This window comes from Pithys albifrons, chromosome 3, assembly GCF_047495875.1.
Source record: "Pithys albifrons albifrons isolate INPA30051 chromosome 3, PitAlb_v1, whole genome shotgun sequence".
In the NCBI taxonomy this organism is placed as follows: Eukaryota; Metazoa; Chordata; class Aves; order Passeriformes; family Thamnophilidae; genus Pithys; species Pithys albifrons.
The window spans coordinates 98,866,741-98,881,027 of NC_092460.1; the positions used below are offsets into that span (position 1 = coordinate 98,866,741).

General features: G+C 45.7%; 1 protein-coding gene across 1 annotated transcript; it reads right to left on the reverse strand.

Annotated features, from left to right (window-relative positions):
- Positions 1-4,227: 4,227 nt before the first annotated feature.
- Positions 4,228-8,662, reverse strand: LOC139669613 (endonuclease domain-containing 1 protein-like). The gene is made up of 3 exons (XM_071550115.1): positions 8,576-8,662; positions 6,636-6,949; positions 4,228-5,323 (listed from the first exon to the last, which is right to left on the reverse strand). Exons 2-3 carry the CDS (start codon positions 6,918-6,920, stop codon positions 4,781-4,783), a joined length of 828 nt encoding a protein of 275 aa, XP_071406216.1. The 5' UTR covers positions 6,921-6,949; positions 8,576-8,662; the 3' UTR covers positions 4,228-4,780.
- Positions 8,663-14,287: the final 5,625 nt, after the last annotated feature.

Consider the following 14,287-nt stretch of genomic DNA (forward strand, 5'->3'; position numbering starts at 1 on the left):
CAGGAGAGTCCTTATTCCTGCTATGTGTAATTAGAATCATAAAATATCCTGAGTTGGAAGGGACCCACAAGGATTATTGAGTCCAGCTCTTAGCCCTACCTATTAAAACAACAATCCCACCATGTGCGTGATAGCTTTGTCTAAATATTCCATGAAACTCACACAGGCTTGGTGCTGTGACCACTTTCCTGGGGAACATCTTCAAGTGATCAGTCACATTCTAGGGGAAGAAACTTTTCCTACTATGCAACCTAAACTTCCCAGTTTCAGGCCATTGCCTGGGGTCTTGTCACTGGTCACAAGAGAGAAGAGATCAGTGGTTGCCCCTCTGCTGCCCCTCGTGGGGAAGCTGCAGACCACGATGAAGTTGAGGTTTCCTCTCAGCCTCCTCTTTTCCCAGCTGAAGAAGCCAAGTGACCACAGCCACTCCTCACAGAGCTTCCCCACTAAGCTTTTCACCATCTTTCTAATGAGAAGTTATGTCATTTTGTGGTTTTGGGAATTTCTTGGCACTCATGAATAATCCAGAAGACTGAGTAAACAGATCCCCTGAGTAAACAGATTCTCCATTCATAAATCTTATGCAATGCTCACCCCCTGGATTACCTGAACACATTTGTGATAAAAGCTTCTAGGAAGGTGATAAAATGCCACTGAGGTTGATCTTAGGAGTTCATTGGAAAACTTCTTAAGTTAGGATCTGTGCTCGACAGTGCAGGAACAAACAGCCTGCACTGCCCAACTGCAGAGTGATGGTTTTTCTTACACTGGACAAAGACATGAGCCAACCTCTTAGGCTGAGTATGTACAGTGGGAGCTCAGTGTAAAACTGTTTGCACTTTGAGTGCATGTCTTGGTTTGAGCAGCAAACTGCCAACTCCCCCAAGTTTGGAGAGAAAAGCCTTTTTCCGCCCACCGAAGAAAAGAAGAAGGAGGGAAAGAAACCTCCAAACTACCTTTATGCTAACACCACATGTATTTTTACAGAAAGAAAAAGAACATTAGAAGAAAAGTATAATACAGGTTCGCACAAGTTAGAAACAACAAGAAACAATTCCCCACTTCCTAATGAACACACAAATTCTACTATCTTAACTACAAATTACTTTAAAGGACTTAGTCCCCAGGGAGACAAACCCAAGCAAAATGGAGAGAACCAGAACAACACATTTTACTTTCCCGAGATAACTGGCAAGCCAGTGGTGGGCCTGGTCCTCCCCATCCCCCCTGGGACAACATCGTGTTTCCTCCGAAGAGGAAGGCTAAGAAGCGACTGCCTAAGCCACTCCTTTTACTCTTTTGGAGAATGATGTCGTAATATGGCATAGAATACAATATTATTGGCTAGAAATTGTCAGCTGTTAGCTCAGCTTAGCTCAAATCAGCTGACAGCTCCAGGCCTACCCCTAGATTTAAAGCCTAAATTTAGTCTCACTTAATTAACCCCATAACAGTGCACCAGACATGGAAATGTTTTCCATGGGCATGACAAGGATGTGAATGTTAAAGACTGTAACTAAACCTAAACACAGCAAAATCTGCTACTCAAAAATTGGCACCTGGACTAGAAGTTGAGCACCAGTGGGAGTAGGCAGGTCACTGCTGCATCATGATGTGTGTGTGAAGAAAGAAACCAGGACTCAAATCTTGGCTTGATTAGGGTCATGTCCTTATTAAACTGTATTTACAAGAAACTAGTCCTTGGAGAAAGACTAACACAGATAAACGGTTATAAGAAGTCCCTCCTACCTCACCCCATCTAAATTACTTAAGTTCCATCAACTCTGGTTCGGGCTAAGCAGGATCCACCCTGTTAAGAGCTGGTTCTCAGCACTCCCTGTGCAGTCAGTACAAGAGGAACACACACTTCCAGGGCACAGCTCCCAGCAGAGAGATGAAGGGAATTCCACTACAAAAGTGCTGATTTCTCTCTGAGGACCATAAGGATTCCCAGAGTGACAAGCTCTGATTTGCACCTCTCAGTACATGAGGTGAGTGACACTCTGTGTTGACATCTCTAGACATACAATGTCTAAATGATATTACTCAGCCAAAGCTGACATACAATGTCTAAATGACATTGTAGACATACAATGTCTAAATGATATTACTCAGCCAAAGCATAACATCAAAATACAAAACCCACCCCTTTCCAAAGCCGTTTCCTTCTGGACAGACCTCTGATGCAAACAGCCTCTCCTCATTCACTGTCATGAGCTTGAGTTGTCAGTCCTGCAGGAATTTGAGGGGAGTTTCCTAACCTGCTGTGCTCAGCACCTTCCCCATGTGGGAGGAAGTTTTCTTGAGAGAAAAACAGATAAATCATCAGCATAACAAGAACAGGATGGGAGGATGGCTAATGTTCTTACATCCAGATGTTTGATGGGTTTGCAGAACACAACAGAGTTGAGGATCGGACATGATTTCTCCTACATCTTGGCTGGGTTGGCTGGGGTTAGAGTGGAGCTCTCTACCTCTTACACAGTTCCCAAATAGCTGCTGGCACCAAAGATCACCTGGTGTGAAGATGAGCTCATGCTAAAGTAGCCATGGCCTAGATGCAATTTCGGGTGCCTGAGTAGTGAAGTCAAAAGCTCTTTGTGCAGGTGACTCGCTCTGAGTCAGACCTGCTGCTACAGCAAGAGCCAGGTCATAGATGCAACAGAGCAAATCAACAGTCACCTTAGGCCTCCTCTGGACTGACTCTTCTCTTTGGGATGTGGTCTTATCTTGCAACATTTCTGTTTCATCCCAAAGAGGTGGCCTCAGAGGGCTGAGGACAACTCAAGGAAAGAAATGATGCCTCCTTTGTGGCTTGGTTTTGTGCTGGAGATACCATTTCCTGATGATGAATTGGATGCAGAATTTAATGATCCTTTTCACTTGTAAACATGCAGAGAAAAAGTTCCCTCTGAAAGTGTTCCTGTGTCCATAGGAAGCAAATGGGGAAATCTGAAATGGGAATTTCCAGCAGGATGAGAGAGGGGAGTGGGAGCACAGAGAGTGGAGATATTTGCAGGTGTAACTGCAGTAGGGTGAGAAAATCAACCATAACAATGGGCACAATCTTCAGTGAGGAACCAAGTTTTCCCTCAAACAAAACCAGACGGGACCCCATCAGAGAAATGCAGAAACCTGCACAGGGCCAGCTCCAACCTCACCTCAGCTGGCTCTTTGATGGAGAAGTAACTTCCCTAAAACATAACATTGCCTTTGAAGACTGACTGCCTGTGAAGGACATTGTCTGAGGCAGACAAGGCATGTGGTCAGAGAAGTGCTGGGCTGCAGTAGCCAGGCAAGCTGCAAGAGGAGCTGACCCATGATCTACCATGTGGGTTTAATGAGAGGCTGTTTCTCTCTAGAAAAGCAAAAGCATCTTTTTGTCTAATCTTTATCCTAATAAATAGTTTCTACTTAGGTAAATATATCCAGTTTCCCATCCTTGGTCCTGCAGGATAAACTTGTATAAATATTTAATTACACCTCTGGAATGCTTTAGACATAAAAAATTGACAAAGTTTGGGGCTAAGATTGGATCCTGATGAACACAGGCTCCACTTTGAGAAGGAGTTTAGAAAGCAAGGGGGTCTTTTTTGCACCTTGTGACTCAACAGGAGATTCTCTAAAAAGCATTTTCTGAAGCTCCCATTGTGTCCACTGCACCAGCTTTATGGGAAAGGGAGCACTCAAGATTTGTAAGTGCTTGGGGTGACATAAGTCAGAGGGTTCTCAAAACTCACCAGATTTTCTTTTAGCAAGTTACACATTTGGCATGGAAATTGGTGTGGTATTCCCTGACCTCCTATCGAAGCACATGGCAGTGGGTATTTTTTGTAGATCCGTTTTCCAGGCCTGAAACAGGTTTCTGACTTCCTATGCAAAATACTTTCCATGCACAATCTGTTCTATCAGACCTTTCTGGAAATGGGTCAGAGGGCTCTGGTGGCCTTGGGTGGTCTTGTTCCTCCCCTGCAGTCCATGTCCACTTCTTGGCCTCATGCCTATACTTGCCCTGTACTGTGTTGTGCTTATCTCCAGCAACTACAATCAGAATATTTGTCCCATAAAAGTGCTCTGGGTACTGTGATGTTACTTGTGGTGGAAATTTCAGAAAGAAGCAACTTGTGGTTTATACATAAGGTGACCCTGCAATCCAGCACCGGAGCAAATATTTTTTATTTTGAACTACTCAGGGACTAAATGATCTGGCACACATTGATCTTTTGATTGATGCATTGATTACACTGATTTTATTGAATACACGGAATACCTTGCATACATTTGACAATTTTGCATAAATCTGCAGAGGGGGTTCAGAAGCAGAGCAGAAAATGAAGTTATCCAAGCAATGTATCACAGAAATTTATCTTTGCCTTGTCAAAGATTTCTGTATATCTGATGCCTGAGCTGCCTGTCTCATAACTCAGCATCCTGGAACATGCAGGTTCCAAAAGCAAGCAAACAAAACCTTGTTCCCCAGATCTCAGAATCACTGAATTGCTGAGGTTTGGAGGGACCTCTCAAGATCTCCTAGTCCAGAACCCTGGTCAGTCAGGCTCACCTGGAGCAGGTTGTCCAGGATCACATCCAGTTGGGATTTGATCATCCTCAGCAACGGAGACTTCACAACATGTCTGGATCAGCCTGGTCTAGGGGGACATGTCTCCGCCCATGGAGGAGGAGTTGAAACTCGTCCCTTTCAACCCAAACCATTCTGTGATTCTGTGATTCTCTAAGAAGTGGCAAAACCCCCTGAGCTTTTACACCCTGAATCAGAGGCTTATTTCCGAGGACAGTCACTGTGGAACAGAGAAACCTCTTTCAACCCATACAGTGAGGCTAACTTGGCCTCCAGCTCCCCCAGAGTGAGGAGATCAACCTTGTTCTTGTTGTTCTCGGCAATGACTGCCCAAGCCCTCATGCCAGTACCAGTCTCACAGCAGGCACTTGACCAGATGTGGCTGGGGATATTCACCCTCCCACTGGGGATCTTGCTGTTCCCAGGCACAGCACCCACGATGACGTAGGTGCTGTTACAGCCCTTGGTCTTCTTAATCATTGTTCCTTGCTCGTACTTCGTCCAGGCGCCATTGTTGAGTTTCTCATCCTGGGGCACTATGTTGGTGAGGGTATTGGTAGGCAGCTTTTTTTTGTAGGTTGGGTGGTGGCCAACGGGGTTCAAGTGGCCACGGGTCAAACCCTTCAGGCCCTGGTAGTCTTCGAGGACAGCCTGGCTCCTTTTGATTTCCTCTATGTTGACATGGTACTCATCTATGAGAGTTGACTCAGTATTCATTTCTTTGGGATAAGTTGAGCCCATCAGCTTGACAGGTAAAGAAGGAGAAAAAGTGTTAGACTGGGGGAAGAGAATAATGGAGCAATAGTTTTCCCTGGAGCTGAAGTCTCCAAGTGTCAAGAACACATTTTTTGCCATTTTTTGTGCATGGGAATGTATGAAGCCGAGAGAACCCCTATAGGTGCCCCTCCTGGATGAACACTAGAGCCTTAAAGAAAAAGACATTCAGAATCTGACTGCTCTCCTTGTGACCTTTGTGATCCAGTCTGCAGCTTGTGCTGGGAGTGTGGGTAGATATATGAGACTGAGCATTTTCCACTCCAAGGTTTGAAAGGTGACTTTGGTGACAAACCTTCCCTGAGACATCTGGTTCCCTTTCGTTGTGTCTCCACACTCACATCTACCCAGGGATCTCCCCAGATTCTCCCACCCCCTTCTCTCACTCTATGATTCTGTGTGTGGCTGCTACAGGTGCACCACACTCCTAGAACATCAGTGTTTGCCTCCATACACAAGGAGATGTGTTGAGAAACCAGTCCTAGAGGTGAGGTTTTCCAGGGAGGGCTACAATTCATTGCAAGAATTAAGCTTCTTTTCTTTATTAATCAAAAAGACCTCAGTGCAAATGGGATCTGCTCCTGCAATCCTAATAATGTGTCTCAGAGTTGATCTGGGCCAGGAAGCAATTTCTGCAGCCTCACTGGACAGACATTAGAAATGATCAGCCTCTTGCAGGAGCTCATAATTCCCAAACAGTACTGAGGAAACTAAATAGTGACAGAAGATTTCAGAAGACAGTTACTAAAATCAAAGATTTTGCAGATGGCCTGGCTCTGTGGTCCAGGAGGAAAAAAAGCCACATTGGCTGGGGCTCTGAGCAGCCAGGTCTCATGGAAGATGGCCTTGCCCATGGCAGGGGCCAATTAAATGTAATGATCATTAAAGTCTTTTTCAACACAAACCCCTCTATAATTCTATGATTCCATGGAAAGAGAGAAACTTTCATCCTTCTAAATGTGGAGACTGCAGTGGTACAGTACCATATTAGCTGTTTGAGTTCCAGTGAATAACAAATGCAGACAATTTTCTTTAAAACTACAACACCTTTCTTTTCATCTTTAGCAGAAGGTGTTTAATCTTCCTCTGGACCAGAGCACACGACTTTCTTTTGTGACTCATTAACAACTACATTCCATCCTGCTACTCTGTTCTTTCCAAGGTCCTAAATTTCCTCTATCTGTCCTCTGGAATTTGCTTGGCTGTTTTTACTGAATATCTAAATGCTGCAGATGATCTTTTAATGACTGAAGGGTGACATGGCATGAGAAAGGACACTCACCTGGGGCTCAACCATCCATATCTGAGGTTTTGGGGATTCTCCAGGTTCGTATTTGTAAGCAGAGTACATGGGAATACGCCTGCTTTTGTCATACAGGGTGGCAAAGCAATACTGGTTGTCGTAAACCTGACAGATCCAGGCTGGGTCCTCTGGCTTCAGGGCACTGTTTGGGGGGGTGTTCTGGTAGAAAAACTCAAGACAGCTGTCAAAGGATGTCCCCACCTCGCTGTGTCCCAGCCAGAGGCAGCTCGCCCAGACCTGCAGCAGCAGCAGCAGCCACAGCATTGTGGGAGAAGTGAACGGCTCTTGCTGTCCTGGAAGGCAAATGCAGTGAGACACTGAACTTGGAGGGAGCTGGTCATGGTCTGGAATCATTTTTGTGCTTGAGGGAAACAGCTGGCAGAGGAGGGGACTATGAGAGACCAAGCAGGTGGTAACATCTGTCCTGCTGGATATGGAAAAAATCATCAGAGCAATAAGAGACAAATTAAAATAGGTTTAAGGTGCTTACAGGAGGTAGCAGGGGAAGAACTCAGCCCACAAATTCACCCTCTGTCCATTCAGGGCTCAGAGCAAAGTTATCTTTGAACTGGGGAACAGCAGTGGGACAAGGTCCCCTTTTCCAACCTACCTGAGTTGGACCACAACTCAGCTTTTGCACTGGCACTGGAGAAAAAAGCCCAAAGCAACCCAGGCCATGGAAGTCCCAGTTCCTGAACATCATCTCTCTCCCTTCTGCTCTGAGGACCTCCCCACAGCACAGACTCAGCTGACATTCAGAAATGTGTGTCCATCTGCTCAACTGGCATTATCTCAGCACCCAACCCCAGACTGGGAACTTGCAGACACCTGGATACAGGAAAGGAAGGGGCCAAGCAGATGGCAGCAGCAAGCACGAGGGATAACACCTCTGTCTTAGCAGCACCGTGGCTGCTGCAATGCAAATACTGAGGGGCAGCTCTTCCCAGGGAGGGATGCCATTCCTGCCAATGCCCATCTACAGCTTTGCTGATTGTCTGTCCTGTACAGGAAAGGGCACTGTAGCAGGAATTTCTATTTCTTGAACAGAAACAAGTCCCCTTTTCTCTGTCTCAGCATTGACATGACTTTCAGCAGTTAGGAAGATCAATCCTTTTGGAGAAAACCCTGAAGAGCTCTCTGTGATGGTGGCAGCCAGGCAGGGTGCTCTGCCTTCTTTCAGAGGCAGCACAGGCTTTGGGGTAGCAGTGATGTTTCCATTTCCAATGCTAGACATTCCACAGAGTGATTTTAAACTAATTATCATTTTGAATAACGCAGACAGGACAGGCAGCTGAATGGATTTATGAAACAGAAATCTGTCACAGCTTCTGGAAGACACTGCTTTCTTAACATTGCAGAAGGCTCCGGGCTGAGGACTGTTGAAGGGTTCAGCAGTCACCTTTGACAATTGTTCCATTCTTACTCTTTTCTCAGACCTTCAGCTCTTCATTTCCATTGGACTCACACCCTTTCTCTGATTCAAGACATCTGGTCCTTTATCTCACTCTCAGCTCAGAATCAGGGACATGAGAACATGAACCACAAGCAGTGGCTTTTTACAGTGCTCTGCAGAGCATGACCCTCTGCCCCAAATGAAGCAGAGATGCTCCTCAGATGTCCTTTCACACCAACATGAGCTTAAAATATATCTGACTCACTTCGTGTCAGATATATAGAACTTATTTAGGTGACTTTACTTGAATTTCTCTCTCAAATAATTTCTTCTGTCCTTCCCACCCTTAACACAAAAAATTAAAGAGCTGCACAATTCAGTGCCGGCATAAACTTGCGTTTCTCCTTGGAGGGCACATGTTGGAGCTCAGCAACTCCAGCCTGCATTTTATCTGACCTATTTGTTCCAAAGTGAGGGAAACACTTGAACTATTGGTGTCAATGGTGAGAAAGGAGCAAGAGCTTACCTTGAAACAGAGTCTCAGACCAGGCAGCTGAACCACTCCTTCCCTCTTCCCCTTGGAGAAACAGCTGGCTGATCCCTCAGAAGTCTCACTGCAATATATACCCTGTCATAAATCTGTCTCTTTTGATAAATAGGGAATTCCATAGAAAAGAGAACTTTTCTATTTTTACACACAGGAGATTTGTTCATCCTTGCCCATGGGATGGCAGTTACTATTTGTAGTTCCCCAAGAATTTCTCCAAAATTTGCTGACTTGCAGCAGCACATGTCAGGAGCAGTAACTGTGTCTGGTGACTTCCCTGTCCATTTCCTCATTCCCCATGTGCCATGGGCAGTTGTGGTAGGTTTGGCTTTAGGCCTCAGCTAGGCCTAAATTTAGCAGGCCCAAAGGATGTGCCATAGATTAGAAGAGACAAGCATTACCTGACTTAAGCAACCAAAGAGGTATTTCATATCATCTGACATCATCAAGAAGCATCAAGAGGTATAAAAAGAGAGAGGAGGAGCTTCTGTCTCTTTTGGTCTTTGCCTACATTTGTATTATATCATATTCTGGTTTTAATTGTCTTTCTTTTGTATAATATAAGAAGCTCGCTACTTCAGGTTTTGGGGTTTTTTCTCTCCCTCCTTTTCCCTTGGTTTTGGAGGGAGCCCTTTCTCTGTCTGTTGGGCAGTTGGCATTTTGGCAGCTCAACATAACACATAGATAGGTTTAAACTTTAACTATATATATTTATATAGAAAAGAGAAAATTAAAAGAAAACTACATTATAATACACTTACAAAAGTTAGAAATAACAAGAAATAACTCCCCACTCCCCATCAAACAGAAATCCTACCATTCGAACTACAAATCACTCTAGAGTAGTGTCCTAGTTCAGCAGGTGGGACCAGTTAACACTGTGTGTGGGTGATCAAAGCTGTGTATTCTACCCCCTCTATTCATTCCTCAAGGACAATGGACCATTAGCAGCAGCTGCCCAGGGAGTCATTGGCACCTTCACGCCCAGCCTGGGGGGGCGGGGGGGTGGCTGCTAATGGGCCATCAACAGTTCAGGGATACCCCCTGGCTCCCAGAGTTAATCACCCACTGTGTGAGTTCCCGCCCTTGGGGAGGGACTGGGTGCTCCCTGAGGGTACATAACTGGTGGGTAAGACCTCAGGAACCACTTGTCAGATCCAGAGGAGCAGCAGGACCTCAACAGGAGGAGACAACCACTCTTGACCAGACTACAGCCCTCACCTGTACCAACAGGTTTCTCATTTCCTTTTGCTTTGGACTTGGGGGAACCAGGCGGGTCTCAGCAAAAGCGCTAAGAAACCCCTTTGGGTTTGTGCCCCAGGACACTGGGTTATACTGCTGGGTTTTGTGAGTTGAAAGCAATTTCTCTTTGTGTCAGTGTATTTATGGTAATATCTTTCATTAAATTGTAGCTCTGACTTATAATTTCTTTTGTGGTGGGTCCATTTCTCCTGCCAGTTTACCTTTAAACCAGCACAACTAGTCAATTCCCCAGAGACAGACCCAAGCAGAGAGAAAGGCTAAGAACAAACATTTTACTTCTCTAAGTAACATGGTGGTGAACCACTGCTGGGCATGGGCCTCCTGTCCCTCCTGGAATGGCACGGTGCATCCTTCTGAGATGACAGCCATAAAGGAACCGAACGAGCCACTCCCACACCATCTCCTACATCTTCAGATGATGTCGGAATATGGTATGGAATACCATTGGCTAGAAGAAGTCAGCTGTCAACTAGCCCAGCCCAGCTCAAGTCATCCAGCAGTCCCAGGCCTACCCCAAAATCTAAAGCCTAAATTTAGGCCCACACTTAGCCAAACCCATAACAGCAGTGCATCTGCAGCACCTACACAAATTTCTGTTCCCAGCAGAATATCCCTGGTGGCATGAGACCAACTGGCCTGTCTCTGTGTACACCCAGATGTTCATAGTCTGCTCTTCTGCAGCATCTAGAATATAATTAGTATGGCCAGACTACATATTTTGTCTTGCCAGATTTCCAAGGCTTTATAAGAGCCCTTATTCGTGACACCAGTCTGGGAAAGAGAAGGCTCTGGAGAGACTTTCAAGCCCCTTTCAGTACATGAAGGTTTCACAAGAGAGCTGGAAAGGAATGTTTTACATGGGCATGGAGCTGATAGGACAAAAGGGAATGGCTTTAGACTGACAAGAGGGCAGGGTAAGATTAGATATTGGGAATAAACTCTTGGCTGGGATGTTGTTGAGGTTTCCCAGAGAAACTGTGGATGCCCTGTCCCTGGAAATGATCAAGGCCAGGTTGGCTTGGAACAACCTGGTCTAGTGAAAGGTGTCCTTGCCCATGGAATGTGGCTTGGAACCACCTGGTCTAGTGAAAAATATCCTTGCCCATGGAATAGGGCTTGGATTCGGATGATCTTTCAGGTCCCTTCCACTACAAACCAGTCTTCATTCTGTGATTCTTCTTATAGATCCTGAGGGCACATTTCAGTTTCTGTTTGCCACTCTACAGCCACTGACGTGTCTGTGTTCAAATAGGATCCCAATCAGCACAGAAAGGTTTGGTGGAGACAATTTTCTCCCTGTAGGAAGGGATAAAAAGGATCTGACACAATGGGTACAGGGAATAAGCTGGAAGAAATACGCTGGTTTACATCTTTGCTAGTGGGGTGGAAAAGAGACTAAAGATTGTTAATGATTATTGTCCAAGCACCAGAAATGGGTATGACAAAAGTCAGAGAGTCTAAAAGGGTCACTTGTCCTGATCTGCACATTGGAGCCAAGTTAAAGGGGTCTGGCAATATTTTGTACACATTTGCAATAAAAGCTGCAGAGGGCTTGACTATTTTATCCTGAATTCTTCTTTTCTACACACACCCCCAGGCCCCAGGCCACAGGCTCTGTGCTTATCCTAAATATCCTTGAATACCAGGAGTTCAGTTTCTCTGATCCAGCTGATTGTCCTCTTGCACTCCAGGGAAAGCAATGATGGGAAGCAGAAGGCTTTCACTCCCTGAGCTCTGCCCTTGCCCTCTGGGTCTGATCCTGCTCTGTTTTCCCAGTGCAAAATCTTGTCCATTGAAAGGAACCTCCAGATCTTGGAATGATGGAATTCTGCAACTCTAGTTTGAAACAGCATGTGATGGGCATTTCTGAAGAAGAAGCATAGCAAAGTGCTGAGCTTGATGTCCAAGCAATCCTTATTGGTCCTTGGATTTTAACCAACTCATTGTGACAGAATTCCTGGACTGGAATCCCATTGTTAGTGACAGTGCATTTTTTGGATATACTGAGAAAAGTTGACCCAGATTAATTAAAACTGGGGACAAATGGAAAAGCTTGATTTCATTCCCTCTGCTCATTCATTCACAACTAAACTGCACTCATTTCCCTTCACTTCCAAAAGTCCAGTGACACTGAAACAACCAGTGAATTTTTACAATCACAAGTAAGTAGAAGCAGCAATGGACTTCTCATTATACCCCTGGAGCCCTCAAGCTCATGGATTTCCATTTCACTGTTTTTTTAATAAAAATTGTGCTCAACTCTTAAACCCTGGCACTGTTGTGCATTTCATGTCAGTGTAGGCAGTGCCTACATGTTGCCCAGAGCTGAGCATTTCTTGGATGGCAAAGTGCTATGAGTGATGTTCAATGACCTCTGCAGCTCACTGATCCAACCCCCATGTGGTCTGTCCTGTAACACAAACCTCCATTTCTTCAATTTGTAAAGAATCCTGTTGCATACTCCAGTCTTATTCTGGTTGGGATCTCAGAGACACACAGATAAAGTATTTCTGATAAGATTTCTATATTAGGCTGAAAAAAGTAGGAAGACTTGCAGCACTTTTCTGGGAAAAGTGCACTAAGGTCCAAATCTGGCTTCTCCACATGAATGTTCTCCTGATTTCCACCTCAGTTTCTTTCTGTCAGATGCTGAAGGCAGCAGTCCAACCTCATGCTCAAAGCAGGGCAAGCTGGGACGTAGCTGAGCAAATGCAGAGAAATGGAAAACCCTCCTGTAACTGGAGTACTGGAAAAAGGGGATTAGGGGCCCTTTGCATCTCCCAGCTGATTTCTTTCCCTTTTGGATTTCCCCTGTATTTCACATGCTTTCTGTGGATAAGAGGACATTTTTCGGTACTGTCAGGGGTCAAGGACCATTGGAGAGGCAGGGGTGCTGATGGAGGTGGGATTCATGGGGATGGCCAAACAGTCCGTGGTTCCAGAACCTGGAAAGGAGGTGCAGTGGGGAGTGGGATGAGCAGTGGTGAGGATGAGTGTGGTCTCAAAACTGAGCAGGAGTGAAGAAGTGGGTGAGTCAGAGGGAGCCTCACGAGGTACACCAGAGTAGCCTGCAGAGGTCCCTCAGACTGAATTAGCACTGATGGTTTCAGCCCATTGTGGGGCTGTGGCAGCATTTGATCCCAGGAGAAAAATTCCACGGAGGCAGGGACCTGGGACCACAGGGGATGTCCAAAAAAGGGGTGTGTGGGTGATGTTCCTACCCTGACCTCCTAAAGAACCAAAATATTCTCCTACCTCTCTAAGCACCCCAGCTAGCACGAGTCAGTGCTATTGCTGCTCTCACCATGGCCATGGAGACAACAGGAGCACAAGTCCATGGTGCTACCGGGCACTGCCCAGTGTCTCTGGTGGCATCTGGTTCCCTGTGCTCAGGTGTCCAGAGCCACTGGAGATGTTCTTGGGAAATCTGCCTGGCCTCTGGCTGCTGGCCCAGATGGGTGTGGGTGTTCCCCAGGATCCTGTACCAGGTCAGCCCCACTGGGGGTCTCACGTACCTCAGGGCACCTCAAGGGGCACAGGGTGCATCTATTTATGGAGCTGAGCCAGCCCTGGATCTCTACTGGCTGTGATCAGAGCTGGGACACCCACCTCACCTGGAGACACCTGCATGTTGCTGCCTGGCTCTGCAGCTCAACCCTACCCAATGTTTCAGTGCAACCCCCAAAGAGGGATGTGCTGGGTGAGCACTGAAACCCAGTAGGATGAGCTGAGCAGCTGCTGACCTGAGAATTTCAAGCTCTAACCTCTGGAAGTGACACAGATTGGATGAGCCATTTGCATCCTGATCCACTTTGTTTATGTACATTCATAGGAGAAGTAACTGGAGTCTGAGGGAACACTTTAGAACACGTTATGGCACCTTTGCTTAGATTTGGACACCCTACCTCATTCAAGGATGCTCTGGGTGCTGTGATATTTCTAGCGGTGGAAATTTCAGCAAGAAGCAACTTGTGGTTTCTATATAAGGTGACCCTGCAATCCAGCATTGGAGCAAATAAATTTTATTGTAAACTACTCAGGAACTAAATGATCTGGCACACATTGATCTTTTGATTAACAGACTGAACACATTGCACAAAATAATTTTCCCAACAATCTGCAGAGGAGGTTCAGAGGCAGAGCAGGGAATGAAGTTACCCAAGTAGTGTATCACAGAAATTTGCCTGGTCTAAGCTTCGTGTATATCTGATGCCTGAGCATGCCTGTCTCATACTTCAGCTCCTGTTCTCAATGGTCAGGTTTCTAAAACAAGCAAACAAAACCTGCTAGGAAATGTACATAAACACACTCTCTGTTTAAGCTGGGCATTAAGGAGACTACTGGTAAAATGTAATAACTTTCTTCCTTCTCCTTGTTTAATTTGTTTACAGACCTCAGGAGAGTTGGGCTGCTCTTTCTGCACTCAGT

Coding starts and splice junctions, on each gene's coding strand:
- LOC139669613 (XM_071550115.1), bottom strand. CDS start 6,920: ATGCTGTGGCTGCTGCTGCTGCTGCAGGTCTGGGCGAGCTGCCTCTGG. Junction 5,324..6,635: donor TATGGATGGTTGAGCCCCAG/GTGAGTGTCCTT, acceptor TTACCTGTCAAG/CTGATGGGCTCAACTTATCC.